The following is a 14348-nucleotide window of genomic DNA, read 5'->3' on the forward strand; positions in this document are numbered from 1 at the left end:
ATCAGGCTTAGGACCTGCCAGAAGGCATGTTCGGACTCTTGCTGTTCTCCTCCCTGTGGGCTGGCAGCTAAGTCTCCTGCGCCAGGAATCTCTTCCTGGGGTGATACGTGGACATTCCCCTGGGTAGTCGTGGGTTCCTGACGAATCCTTGCAGAGGATTTAGGGATGGCCTTGGAATCCTTGGGTTCCCTCCTGGGAGGGATACAGGATCCCAACAACGAGGTTCGAGGGGCCCCTTCCTCACGAGACGATTCTCCTGCCTGAAGCGAAGTCTCCGCCCCTGGTGCCGAGGGGAAGACTACCGCCCCACTGGACTCACCTGAGGACGGAAAGGCCTCGTCCACGGGTGAAGGAGAGAGTACTCGTGCAGGAGAGGGGACCCTCGAGACCGACCTCTTGGAACCAACTTCGCCCTGGGGGAAGTCACCACGAAGTCCACTCCTCTCTTTCTCTTCGGCGTAGGAGAGACAGCCGCTGGTTTGTTACCCTGGCCGGCGAGTGCTGGTTTCATAACCCTCACTAAAGCCCGTGCCAGCGGACCAAGTCTGCTGCTCCAAGGACACAGAGTCCGAAATCCTCGCTAAGGTGAAAGGGATCGGGCGATCCTTTGGAGTGGACACGACGGTACCTGCCTGAAAAGAAGGTGGGGAAGAATGCTGTACTGACCTGTCTTCGTCCTGCACTACCAACCTGTGCTTGGATGGAGGTGATCCCGAGTGCCGTCTAGGAGCACGCGTCCCTGCTGCTACCACCGGCTGTGGAATTCGCCGCGAACTATGGTCGCGCGAGGGCGAACGGTCGCGCAAAGGCGAATGGTCGCGCGGGCGCACAGGCGAGCGGTCGCGCGGGCGCGCAGGCGAGCGGTCGCGCAGGCGAGCGATCGCGCGGGGCGCGCAGGCGAGCGATCGCGCGGGCGCGCAGGCGAGCGATCGCGCGGGCGCGCAGGCGAGCGATCGCGCGGGCGCGCAGGCGAGTGGGCGTGAGGGTGGGCAGGTAAATGAACACGTGTCCGAGGCGACGAACGCAAGCGATGGCGCGACGGCGAGGTATCGTGCTGCCGCGTAGGTGAAGAAGATCGCTGGCGATGTAGATCCACAGGCGATCGATGACGAGCTGTGGTATGTCGATGCACTGATGTGCGATGGTGAGCAGCATGCGCAGGTGAATGACCGCGTGATGGTAAGCGATGGCGAGCAGCATGTGTAGGTGAATGATCGCGTGATAGGGTGCGATGGTGATCAGCATCCGCAAGAGGGCGATCGTTCAGGGTTGTGCGATGAGGAGCAGCATGCGTAAGCGGGCGATCGTGCAGGGTTGTGCGATGGCGAGCAGCATGCGCAGGTGAATGATCGCGTGAAAGGTTGCGATGGTGATCAGCATCCCCAGGAGGGCGATCGTTCAGGGTTGTGCGATGAGGAGCAGCATGTGTAAGCGGGCGATCGTGCAGGGTTGTGCGATGGCGAGCAGCATGCGCAGGTGAATGATCGCGTGAAAGGGTGCGATGGTGATCAGCATCCGCAGGAGGGCGATCGTTCAGGGTTGTGCGATGAGGAGCAGCATGCGTAAGCGGGCGATCGTGCAGGGTTGTGCGATGGCGAGCAGCATGCGCAGGTGAATGATCGCGTGAAAGGGTGCGATGGTGATCAGCATCCGCAGGAGGGCGATCGTTCAGGGTTGTGCGATGAGGAGCAGCATGCGTAAGCGGGCGATCATGCAGGGTCGTGCGATGGCGAAAAGCATGTGTAGGTGATCGCTGGCGAGCTGGTGATCGCTGGCGAGCTGGTGATCGCTGGCGAGCAGAAGGTCGACGCGTGTCCTGTGAGAGGACAGGTGGTGCTGCGCGTTCACGAGCAGGAACGGGAAGATCGCTGGCGCGTTGGCGAACATGTGTTTCTGACACACGCGCAGCACGATGTTGCGTAGCCACAGGACCAGGTGGATGGTGAGCAGGGAGTTCAGCAGGAACTAAAGGGTGGTCAGAGACCGCAGGGCGATGGTCCTCAAATGAGCGCTGACGCTCGGAAGAGAGCTGACGAGCACGAGAGCGCTGGCGAGGGGGGCGAACATCAGGAGAGAGCCGACGAGCAGGTGAGCGTCGGCGAGCAGGAGAGTCTTGGCGAGCAGGAGATCGTCGACGAGCAGGAGATCGCTGGCAAGCAGGAGAGCGCTGGCGAGCAGGAGAGCGCTTGTGCGCTAGCCCTGCTCGTGTAAGGGAAGAATCCCTTAGCCCCGAAGGGACCGTTGCCCGTCGGGTGACGAGATCTCCAGAAGGCGAAGATCCGGCAGGAGATGGTGAGCGGTCTGCAGAGAGGTTCAAGGAGGGCGGAGCAGTCGGTTGAGGCTGACGAGGAGAGTCCCCCCCGGAGGACGAAGACCCAAAAAGGCGCCTCTTAGTCCCCCTGTAAGGGGAAGGGAGGCCCTTGTGGCGTAGAGGGCGGTGAGCCTTACGGCGGAGGCGGCCTCGGGGGAGATCGTCGGGACCATCGGTCCTCCGAAGGGGAGTCTCCGTCAAAACACTTCCCTCAGAAGGAAGCTGGGCAGCAGTCGAGACCGAAGGACTCACTTCCCCCTTCGAAGGATGCACGGAAGGAGGAGGAGAGCCTTGAGCACCATCACCAGCAACAGCACCTGCGTCGGAAGGCCCAGCCACGTCGGAGGCCTCTGTCACCACGACGTGGACAATAGACAGAGGGTCTACCTCCGCTACCACCGGCGACTGTTTAACAGCGGCCCCCAACGAGACAAGGTCAATAAGAGCGACCCTGGAGGGCAAGCCCTTAAGCCCCAGGGACGACCAAATCTGTAAAAGATCATCACTGGATAAGGCATTATTATCAATAACCTCCCCCGGAGGAGGAGGGGGAACCGCCTCGCTATGGGAGGCGACGCCCTCTCCCCCCACCGAAGGTAGGGAAACAGAACAAGGGCCTGCGCTCCCACTCGGACGACTCTCCTTAGGAGGCGGACGAGGGGGAGTTTCGGAGGAGGTTTGGGCGGCGGAAGAAGAGTCCCGAGAACCTTCCTCCTTCAAGGCTAACCCCGGAGGAGAATGGTCTCTCTTGGACTTCTTCTTACGCCGACGGCCAAACCTCTCCCACTGGGAGGCAGACCACTCCCTGCACTCACGGCACATGTTATCCTGGTCGCACCGTCGGCCCCGCCATTGAGGGCAGAGGGTGTGAGGATCCGTAATAACGTCCGACATGAAAGTCCCACAAGGACGGCCGGCAACTCCAGGGCATGTACGCATAGTAAATAAAAGAAAATAACTGAAGGTCAACTTCCAACCAATCACACAAGCTGAAAAGAAAAAGCAGAAAGTTAAAGGCTGTCACGAAGGCGATGAACAGACACGTCTGATCACCCCCGAGCCAAAAGTGAAGTGAAGCAAGTCACCGGTGTGTGGAGGGGGGAGGGGTAGCAAGCTACCCTTCCCCACCCCCCGCTAACTAGCGCAGGGGTAATTAACCCTCGTTAAAAACTATTGGCTCGTCATTTCAGCTGCGCTAAAAGTAATACCCTTTGTAAATAGCGTGGTTTGTATTTCGGTTACGGAACAAATAAATAATCCCTTCCATTGATAAGAGCTTCATTAAAACAAAATTAACACTTTAAAAATACCAAAAGCAACAAATACAGTATGTATCTTGGGGTTGTACCTCCTAAACTTAATGTCATGAATTTCTTAACCGAGTGTAAAGTCAAAGAGGAAACCATAAGAGATCTCTTGGCCAGTTAGGATCCAGTGTGCCTTTGGGCAGGGATAAGTTGCGCTGAGTTAATGCATTTCACTTTTGTGATATTTTCCACACCAGGTTATATAAGTGTGGCAAAGGCCCTCCCTGGGGTAACCTAGGACCTCACACCCTACGATAGGTTAGATAAGATGGGGTAAGGTAAAGTTAGAATCTAGTCCTGCATTGTGCTCTCTAACATAAGGCACCCCAAAGCATAATAGTTGGGAGGGCCAAGAAAGTGAAATCCCCAAATCAGGTACGATTCCACACCTTAGGTTAGGCTTGGGAAGGTTAGACTAGGATGCTCCCAGCTGTTCCTTAATAATATGAATGTATTTTACATCAAAATTCAACTCGACTTTACATCAATATTCAACCAATAAACATTGTATCATGATGGAATCAGTAACAGTATTGACCAAATTAATTGCCAGATACAATACATAAAAAACACCCATATCATGCTGACATCCTTTCGAACTTGTTAAATATAGGAATAAGGAAGGTAGTACTTGGGCTGGGAAGCACTTAAAGCTTGAGGAGTTGACATACCGGTAATAGTTAGGCTATATGACGCAAGTGGACAGTACAATCGCCTCATTTTAGTGTTCTATTTTTTTTTTCTTTTAACTTGGTCAGTTTTTGACAAGGAATAAAATTATAAATGGAAATAGTTTTTTATTTTTTATATTTTTTACCATTAGAATATATAAATTTATTAAAAGGACATAAAAAAAGAACCATAGAACAACTTGAATTAGTGACAATATAGGCTAGCTTATAGAGGTTCATAGTGGCTATATGGGATTTTTAAGGGTTTTGAGTCCCAAGTATGAGAACAATTCAACAATTTAAAATAAGATAAAACTGTAAAATTCAAAGCAATGGACTTGGATGCATAACTCTACACCAATGAGCCTCATGACATTGGTTTTTAAAATGTTATTGAATCATACTAATATATAGACATGGACTACCATATGTATTTTTGTCTGACCACTTATCTTCTGATGTATTCATTTTGAGCATTGTGCACCCTAAGTATTCCACTTCCCACTGGAGGCCTCCATAATTGTTATATGTACCGTTGGGGTTGGGTTAACACGAAAATAAGTCTTATTTGTGCTAAAAATAATACATTAAATTCCTAGTGATGGTCACAAAAGCATTTCAAAGTTTTTCTATATTAGCCTATGCACTTGTGTGTTTTTATCAGTTCTGAGCTCCATTTATCAGCAATCATGATATATAGTACAGTACAGTGGAACCTCTACATAGGAATGTCCTAACATACAAATTTTCCAACATACGAAGTAAAATTCGACCAAATTTCTGCCTCGACACACGAAGTGTTGCTCCAACATATGAAGTAAACATTACGCCTACGTGTGGAATTTTCTCGAATGCGTTCAGCGTCGTTTGTAGTTGACGCCGCTAGACGGCAGCACATCGGAGGGACGCCAATCGAGCGTCGCCTTGATCAGTCCTCTCATCTCGTGCGCATCGTGTGGTTGTACTCTATTCGCTCCGTTAATTAACAGTGTTTTTTTATATTCCTTTTCCACGTGTTGTTTTCTGTGTTCCGTAATTATGGGTCCTAAAAAGCTCAGTTTCGGATATCAGGAAGTGGTAGTAGTGGTGAGAAAAAGAAGAAGTCTATGCTTTCATTAGAATTAAAGCAAGAAATAATAGAAAAGCATGAGCGAGGTGTACATGTTAGCGATCTGGCCAAACAATATGGCCGGAATATGTCTACGATTTCGACGATCCTAAAACACAAGGCAGCCATTAAAGCAGTGAAACCTTCGAAGGGGATCACGATTATTTCTAAACGTCGTAGCCCTACTCTGGAAGAGATGGAACGCCTTTTGTTGATCTGGATAAAGGACAAGGAGATTGTTGGCGATACGATCACGGAAACGATCATTTGTGAGAAGGCCAGCGCTATCTACAGTGACTTGAAGGCGGCGGGCTCTGCGGGTGAAGCGGGGGAGAGTTCAGCCGATCCTACAACGGAGGAATTCAAGGCGTCTCGAGGTTGGTTCGTGAAATTTAGGAAACGGACCGGGATTCATTCAGTTGTTCGTCATGGAGAAGCTTCGAGTTCGGACACCAAGGCTGCTAAAGACTTTGTTAAAAAGTTGGAAAGCATCGTGGCAGAAGAAGGTTACGTAGAGCAGCAGGTGTTCAACTGTGATGAAACCGGTCTGTTTTGGAAAAAGATGCCTAGTCGAACGTACATTACCGCCAAAGAGAAGAAAATGCCTGGACATAAGCCAATGAAGGATCAGTTGACTCTTGCGCTTTGTACCAATGCCAGCGGGGACTGCAAAATTAAGCCTTTATTAGTTTACCATTCCGAAAACCCTAGAGCATTTAAAGCACATAGAATTTATAAAGACCTGCTACATGTTCTATGGCGTTCTAATTCTAAGGCTTGGGTTACAAGGCATATCTTTGTGGAATGGGTAAACGTAGTTTTCGGCCCTGCTGTCAAGAAGTATCTTCAGGAGACGAATTTGCCTTTGAAGTGCTTGCTTTGTTTGGACAATGCACCCGCTCACCCCCCCCCCCAACTCGAGGATGATATCATCGACGAATACAAATTCATCAAGGTGTTGTATCTTCTACCGAATACCACCCCTATCCTCCAGCCCATGGACCAGCAAGTCATCTCGAATTTTAAGAAGCTCTACACCAAGCACTTATTTAAGCAGTGCTTTAATGTCACGCAAAGCATCAACTTAACTTTGCGTGAATTTTGGAGGAGCCACTTTAATATCGTGCACTGCTTAAAGATCATAGACCAAGCTTGAGAGGGAGTAACTCGTCGGACCCTGAATTCCGCTTGGAAGAAGCTTTGACCTGATGCTGTTGCTCCCCGAGATTTTGAAGGTTTTGGCCCCGAGAATGAACCTGTGCTTGCCACCGAGGGAGACGTCGAAGAGATTGTATCTCTTGGCAAGTCCATGGGTCTGGAGGTGGATGAAGATGACATCACTGAACTCGTCTATGAGCATCATGAAGAGCTCACCACCGAGGAATTCAAGGAGCTGCAAGCCATGCAGCATGATGAGTTCCAAGCGCAGTTGAGTGAGTCGGAGGAGACCGAGGAGGTAGGCCAAATCTTAGGTACGGCGGAAATAAAACAGATGTTGGCATATCATCAACACATGGTTGATTTCATTGACAAGCATCACCCACAGAAACTTCAGGTTTGCCGTGTTGTTGCGCAGTTCGATGATGTTTGCCTAACGCATTTTAGAAAAATCTTCAAAGGCCGTACTAAGCAACTTTCACTCGATAGTTTCTTTAAAAAATCTTTAAAACGGTCTAGTGATCATGATGAAAAGAAAGAAAGTGAAGCAAAGAAAAGGAAGACCGAATCGAGTGAAAGTGATGAAAATTAAAAATAAGAAAAGAAAAAATGTAAAAAATAAATATAAAATTATAAAAATGAAAAAAAAATATGTAAGCTAAGTTAAGTTAAAGTTCACGTAGTAGTGTAAGTTATCGTACACGTTATCGTACAAAGTCACCGTCCCTACCTCCTCGCTGATCTTCCGTCTACTCCTGCCTAGCAGTCCCTACACCTGCGCTGGCCTGTCGCTAAGGTAAAGTGTTACATTAAAACCCCTTTTTTATTTATTATTTCATTATTATTATTCTTTAAAGTGTGTATGTATTTATTATATTTTATAAATGTTATGTGTAATTATGTGTAGCCATTTATTAAGGATATATTATGGGTTTGTAGGCTGAGGAACGAATTAAATGAATTACCATGTATTCTTATGGGAATATTTGCTCCAACATACGATCGTTTTAACATACGAAGCAGTTTCTGGAACGAATTAAATTCGTATGTAGAGGTACCACTGTAGTTCCAAGAGATAGAGGTCCCCATCTAAGATGTGGGTTGACAGTTACACATAAAGACTTTTGGTTTGGAGAATAACAAAAGTTGTTACATGGAGGGATATTTCCTAACCTAACCTAGCTTGAGAGTGGGGGTCCTAAATAGATTTAATGCGGCGTAAATTTCCGAAAAAGTTACGTTATCAAAAGGAAGAAGGAGAAGGAGAGGGAGACCAAAGCAAAGGTGGATGGACTGTATCAAGGATGACCTTCGATCAAAGGGATTAACCGGTGATGAAGTGTGGGACAGAGGTAGATGGAGAAAGCTGGCCAGAAACATCGACCTCACATAAAAGTGAGAAAAGATGCAGACAAAGAAGAAGTTAGATTATAGAATAGTCAGTAAATATATACAATAATACCACTTATCTAAAAATCCTGCTTTTTAAAGCGACTGAGATTGGATATGCATTTCAGTTGTATGGAAATCAAGGTGATATGTACTAACCTAAGGTAACCGGCCCCTCTTAAGCTAACGAAATCACCATGTCAGGGGGCCTAGCCCCTTCCTGTGATCACCCTACCCCTTAGCTAATAATGGAAAAGAACTTACAATTAGCATTATGGATGAAATGACGTGTTTTGGGGAATAGTTGCAAGGGAGAAACTATTGCTGAGACTAAAATTATGTAAATAAAAATATCCAACCCGATGAACCTTTGATTGGTAATAGGATACGTGTAAATAAAAAAGTATTGGGAAAAGTGCATTATTCATAAGATGAACACTAACAAATAATGTTTCATGCATTTTGAGAGAAATTACAATATCAGAATTGTAATTACATGATATACCTTTTGTAAAATTTGTTATACACCAAAAATTTAGTCTATAAGGTCTACTGAAATACCTTTCTTAACTAGGTTGTCACAACTTGAAAACTACAGTAACCAGATCTAAGCCTATGCACAGTAAAGCCAAGGCCTACAGAATAACTAATATTATTTTTATCATTATTATTATTATTAGCTAAGCTACAATCCTAGTTGGAAAAGAAGGATGATGATGGCTCCAACAGAAAATAAAACTAGCCTTCAAAGCAATATGAAAACTTTTTATTTTATTTTATGGAAGCTACTGTCAAATTCTAATTTAGTTTGTCTCTTTCTCCTTCTTAACCTTGTATGACTACTCACTCTCTCTCTCTCTCTCTCTCTCTCTCTCTCTCTCTCTCTCTCTCTCTCTCTCTCTCTCTCTCATTTAAAAGTAAGAAAAACTCGTCTTATGGACACCAGGAAAAATTTGACCAAAATTAATCACGAGTTTCAGACGCCAGTCGAGATGATGAGGGAGACCATATATCTGATAGAAATTGAAACAAATATATAGTAATGCATTGTAATGTTGAGTCACAGATATCTTATACTCTAAAACTAAATTATCTTACCTGGTGATTACAGGAAAAGGGTGCCGTCTCTTGAAGTTTACACAAACCAGATTGGTCATGAGCACAGTGGGGTACCCCGTTACACAAACTTTTATCCAATACACAAAACACATAACTACCATGCAACACTACTGTCAGAACTAGGACTATCAACAGGTCACTAATAGTTGCCATGGCAACTGCTCAGATCTACATAAATACATGAAAGAGTTACATGTATAGCTATTCCATTAGATGACAGAACTTCAATAGTGCATCTGGCAACGGGCCTGGCGTAAACATACTAAGAGTTTGGAGATTCCAGAGAAATTGAATCAGTATCTAGTACGCGATGCAAGTAACTCAGGGTTGATTTTGTTATATTTTTTTAACTTAATACTTCTTCTTATTATATGTAATTACTATGTCTTTGTTTAGTATATTTTCAGTTATATTATTTCTGCTAAATATTTCAAAATTCTAACTATATTTTTATAGATAAAATATAAAAATAATTTTGCAAACCGGCATTTGTACAATCTTTGAGCGAACGAAAGATATGAAAACATCCTGCCTCGCGCAAGATACGTTGTTATTATTATTATTATTATTATTATTATTATTATTATTATTATTATTTGCTAAGCTACAATCCTAGTTAGAAAAACAGGATGATATAAGCCAAGGGGCTCCTACAGGGAAAACAGCCCAGTGACAAAAGAAAACAAGGAAAAATAAAATATTTTAAGAATAGTAACAACATTAAAATAAATCTCTCCTAAAAAGGCTAACAAAACAAGAAGAAGAGAAGTTAGATAAAATAGTGAGCTCTCAAGCAAGAGAACTCTAACACAAGAAAGTGGAAGACCATGGTACAGAGGTCTAAAGAACAATGTTTTGATTTTGGAGTGTCCTTCTCCTAGAAAAGCTGCTTTCCATAGCTAAAGTCTCTTCTACCCTTACCAAGAGGAAAATAGCTACTGAACAATTACAGTTCAGTAGTTAACCACTTGGGTGAAGAAAAATTATGAGAAAATCTCAGTGTTGTCAGGTGTATGAGGACAGAGGAGAATCTGTAAAGAATATGCAAGACTATTCGGTGTATGTGTTGGCAAAGGAAAAGTGAACCGTAACCAGAGAAGGATGCAATGTAGTACTGTCTGGCTCTGGCCAGTCAAAGTACCCTATAACTCTCAAGTGGTAGTATCTCAATGGGCGGCAGTTGCCCTCGACAACCTATTACTTAAAGTGTAATTATTATTATTATTATTATTATCATTATTATTAGCTGAGCTACAAACCTAGGTAGAAAAGCAGGATGCTATTAGCCCAAGGGCTCCAAAAGGGAAAAATAGCGTAATAAGAAAAGGAAATAAACTACAAGAGAAGCAATAAACAATTAAAATATTTTAAGAGCAGTAACATTAAAATAGATTTTTCTTATAAACCATAAAAACTTCAAAGAAAATATAATAATGTCAAAAATTCTATTGAAATACAATTCTGAATAACTACTGAATCAATGTGCTATAATTATTATTACAATGAAGTAAAAGATCAGAAAAGGCTTAAATCATTAATAATGATCGCAGAAATTTTTATTTTGTATACTGCTTAACAGAAATTATATGTGAAATACCTGTTTCATTTGTTCCAAGTCTAGTGACTGAGAATTTATCCACAGCTTTAAGGCTATTATTATTATTATTATTATTATTATTATTATTATTATTATTATTGTTGTTGTTGTTGTTATTATTATTATTGTTATTATTATTATTATTATTATTATTATTATTATTGTTGTTATTATTACCATTATTATTATTATTATTATTATCATAATCATTATTATTATCATAATCATTATCATTATTATTATCATAATCATTATCATTATTATTATCATAATCATTATCATTATTATTATCATAATCATTATCATTATTATTATCATTGTTATAATCAATATCATTATTGTTATCATAATCATTATAATTATTACTATTATTATTATTAGTAATAATAATTAATATTATTATTATATTATTATTATTATTATTATTATTATTATTATTATTATTATTATTAAAAGGGAAGAGATTAACCAACCCAATGAGTCAAGCTCGACTTTCACAGAGGTGGTTCGATTAGATATGGGATGTGATAATCCTTATATCAATTTTCATAACAAAATATAGAGTAAATATATCAAAGAAATCTGGTATAAGATATTTTTACTTTTGGACAAAATCGGTTCATGGACCAAATTGAAGGTCGAATTCACTGCATGATAAAAATCAAGAATATTTCATGGACCAAATTGAAGGCCGACTTCACTGCATAATAAAAATCGAGAATATTTCATGGACCAAATTGAAGGTCGAATTCACTGCATGATAAAAATCAAGAATATTTCATGGACCAAATTGAAGGCCGACTTCACTGCATAATAAAAATCGAGAATATTTCATGGACCAAATTGAAGGCCGACTTCACTGCATGATAAAAATCGAGAATATTTCATGGACCAAATTGAAGGTCGAATTCACTGCATGATAAAAATCAAGAATATTTCATGGACCAAATTGAAGGTCGAATTCACTGCATGATAAAAATCAAGAATATTTCATGGACCAAATTGAAGGCCGACTTCACTGCATAATAAAAATCGAGAATATTTCATGGACCAAATTGAAGGTCGAATTCACTGCATGATAAAAATCAAGAATATTTCATGGACCAAATTGAAGGCCCACTTCACTGCATAATAAAAATCGAGAATATTTCATGGACCAAATTGAAGGCCGACTTCACTGCATGATAAAAATCGAGAATATTTCATGGACCAAATTGAAGGTCGAATTCACTGCATGATAAAAATCAAGAATATTTCATGGACCAAATTGAAGGTCGAATTCACTGCATGATAAAAATCGAGAATATTTCATGGACCAAATTGAAGGTCGAATTCACTGCATGATAAAAATCAAGAATATTTCATGGACCAAATTGAAGGTCGAATTCACTGCATGATAAAAATCAAGAATATTTCATGGACCAAATTGAAGGCCGACTTCACTGCATAATAAAAATCGAGAATATTTCATGGACCAAATTGAAGGTCGAATTCACTGCATGATAAAAATCAAGAATATTTCATGGACCAAATTGAAGGCCGACTTCACTGCATAATAAAAATCGAGAATATTTCATGGACCAAATTGAAGGCCGACTTCACTGCATGATAAAAATCGAGAATATTTCATGGACCAAATTGAAGGTCGAATTCACTGCATGATAAAAATCAAGAATATTTCATGGACCAAATTGAAGGTCGAATTCACTGCATGATAAAAATCAAGAATATTTCATGGACCAAATTGAAGGCCGACTTCACTGCATGATAAAAATCGAGAATATTTCATGGACCAAATTGAAGGTCGAATTCACTGCATGATAAAAATCAAGAATATTTCATGGACCAAATTGAAGGCCGACTTCACTGCATAATAAAAATCGAGAATATTTCATGGACCAAATTGAAGGCCGACTTCACTGCATAATAAAAATCAAGAATATTTCATGGACCAAATTGAAGGCCGACTTCCCTGCATAATAAAAATCGAGAATATTTCATGGACCAAATTGAAGGTCGACTTCATTGCTTAATAAAAATCGAGAATATTTGCAGCCTTTAGGAAACTATTTTTTTTTACAATTTTAATTTTATTTTTATTATTATTAAAATTATTTTAAATATAGACCAAAGTACCAGCGACCTGTTGAGATACTATCGCGTAAAAAAAAAAAAAAAAATTGTGCGGAGACAGGTCAATTGTATTAGAAGGATTGATTGAAGATTATTTTGTCGGCAGTATTGTCATAGATAGAATATATGAAAAATATCGAATGTATCTAATTGATTTCAGAATTAAGAATATTTCGCTGTGTAACACATCTCCCCTATATAATAGAGCAATTGTCTGGTTATTATTATTATTACTTGCTAAGCTACAACCCTAGTTGGAAAAGCAGGTTGATATATATATATATATATATATATACTGTATATATATATATATATATTATAAAATAACATATATGTATATATATGTTATTTTATAATATATATATGGATATATATATATATATATGGATATATATATATATATATATATACTGTATATATATATATATTATAAAATAACATATATGTATATATACTATATATATATGTATATATATATATATATATGTATATATATATTCTTTCCGGTCAATCTCAGCTTTCCTTGTCTCTCCGGTAGGGGGAGAGGGAGAAGCCATACCCTAGTGAGAGGGTTTTTTATGTAATATTCTTAGAGAAAAAGTTGTCAAAGGCACCAGACATCCGTTGACATACTGATACTTGAGAGTTGGAGGGTCCTTCAAGGACTGGTCAGACAATCTGATATTGAATCCTCCTTCAGGTCCCGCTTTTTTTTTTTTTTTTTTTTTTTACTACTATATTTTGCTTAAACGTCTATTGAATATTTTTTATCGTGGGTGAGCAATGCTGTCAGTTCACCTCAAGCGGTGAGTTGTAGGCGTCACTTAATGTTATTTGCAGTGTTCCTTCAGCCCTTAGCTGCACTTACTTTTTATCCTTCTACTTTGTTTTTGTTTTATATTAATTTCTTTCATCCTGTTGCCCAACCTCTTCTAATTTTTACATCATGATGTATTATTATTATTATTATTATTATTATTATTATTATTATTATTATTATTATAACTACTACTACTACCACTACTACTACTACTACTACTACTACTACTACTACTACTACAACCCTAGTTGGAAAAGTAGGATGCTATAATCCTAAGGGATTCAGTAGGGAAAAAATAGCCCAGGGAGGAAAGGAAAGCAAGGAAACACGCTTCATTTGAGAAGTGATTAATAACGGACATAAAATATCTTAAGATAGATCTGTCATATATTAACTATGAAGAAAGACTCATGTCAGCAGGTTCATCATAAAAGCATTCTCTTCAAGTTTGAACTTTTGAATTCCACCGATTCAACTGCCTGATTAGGAAGATCATTCCACAATCTGGTCACGGCTGGAATAAAACTTCTAGAACATTGTGTACTGTAGGAGAAGGCATGACTATTAGAATTAACGGCATACGTAATACTACGAACGGGATGGTACATTCTAGAAAATATGAATGCAAAGGATTTTACCTTAATGCAATTGGGCACTGAATGTCCTTACAGGCCTATCATTCAGCTATATACAGTAGTCTGGACTCTGGAATATCCTTAACCTCTTCCTCTTTGC

At 41.0% G+C, this 14348-nt stretch overlaps 1 protein-coding gene across 2 annotated transcripts in view; it reads right to left on the reverse strand.

The window, feature by feature from the left end:
* Positions 1-9343, reverse strand: part of LOC137654492 (uncharacterized) — an 81211-nt gene extending 71868 nt beyond the window's left edge. The window contains exon 1 of one of the 2 annotated variants that reach the window (XM_068388160.1): positions 9257-9343. Coding sequence is in view for 1 of the 2 variants with exons in the window: in XM_068388159.1 (XP_068244260.1) it covers positions 9043-9216 (174 nt within the window). In the remaining variant the exon portion in view is untranslated. Of the gene's footprint in view, positions 1-9042 lie in introns of both variants that reach the window. The other variant, XM_068388159.1, reaches the window with a different exon arrangement.
* Between the last annotated feature and the right edge of the window lie 5005 nt (positions 9344-14348).

Source organism: Palaemon carinicauda, chromosome 15 (genome assembly GCF_036898095.1).
Source record: "Palaemon carinicauda isolate YSFRI2023 chromosome 15, ASM3689809v2, whole genome shotgun sequence".
Classification (NCBI taxonomy): domain Eukaryota; kingdom Metazoa; phylum Arthropoda; class Malacostraca; order Decapoda; family Palaemonidae; genus Palaemon; species Palaemon carinicauda.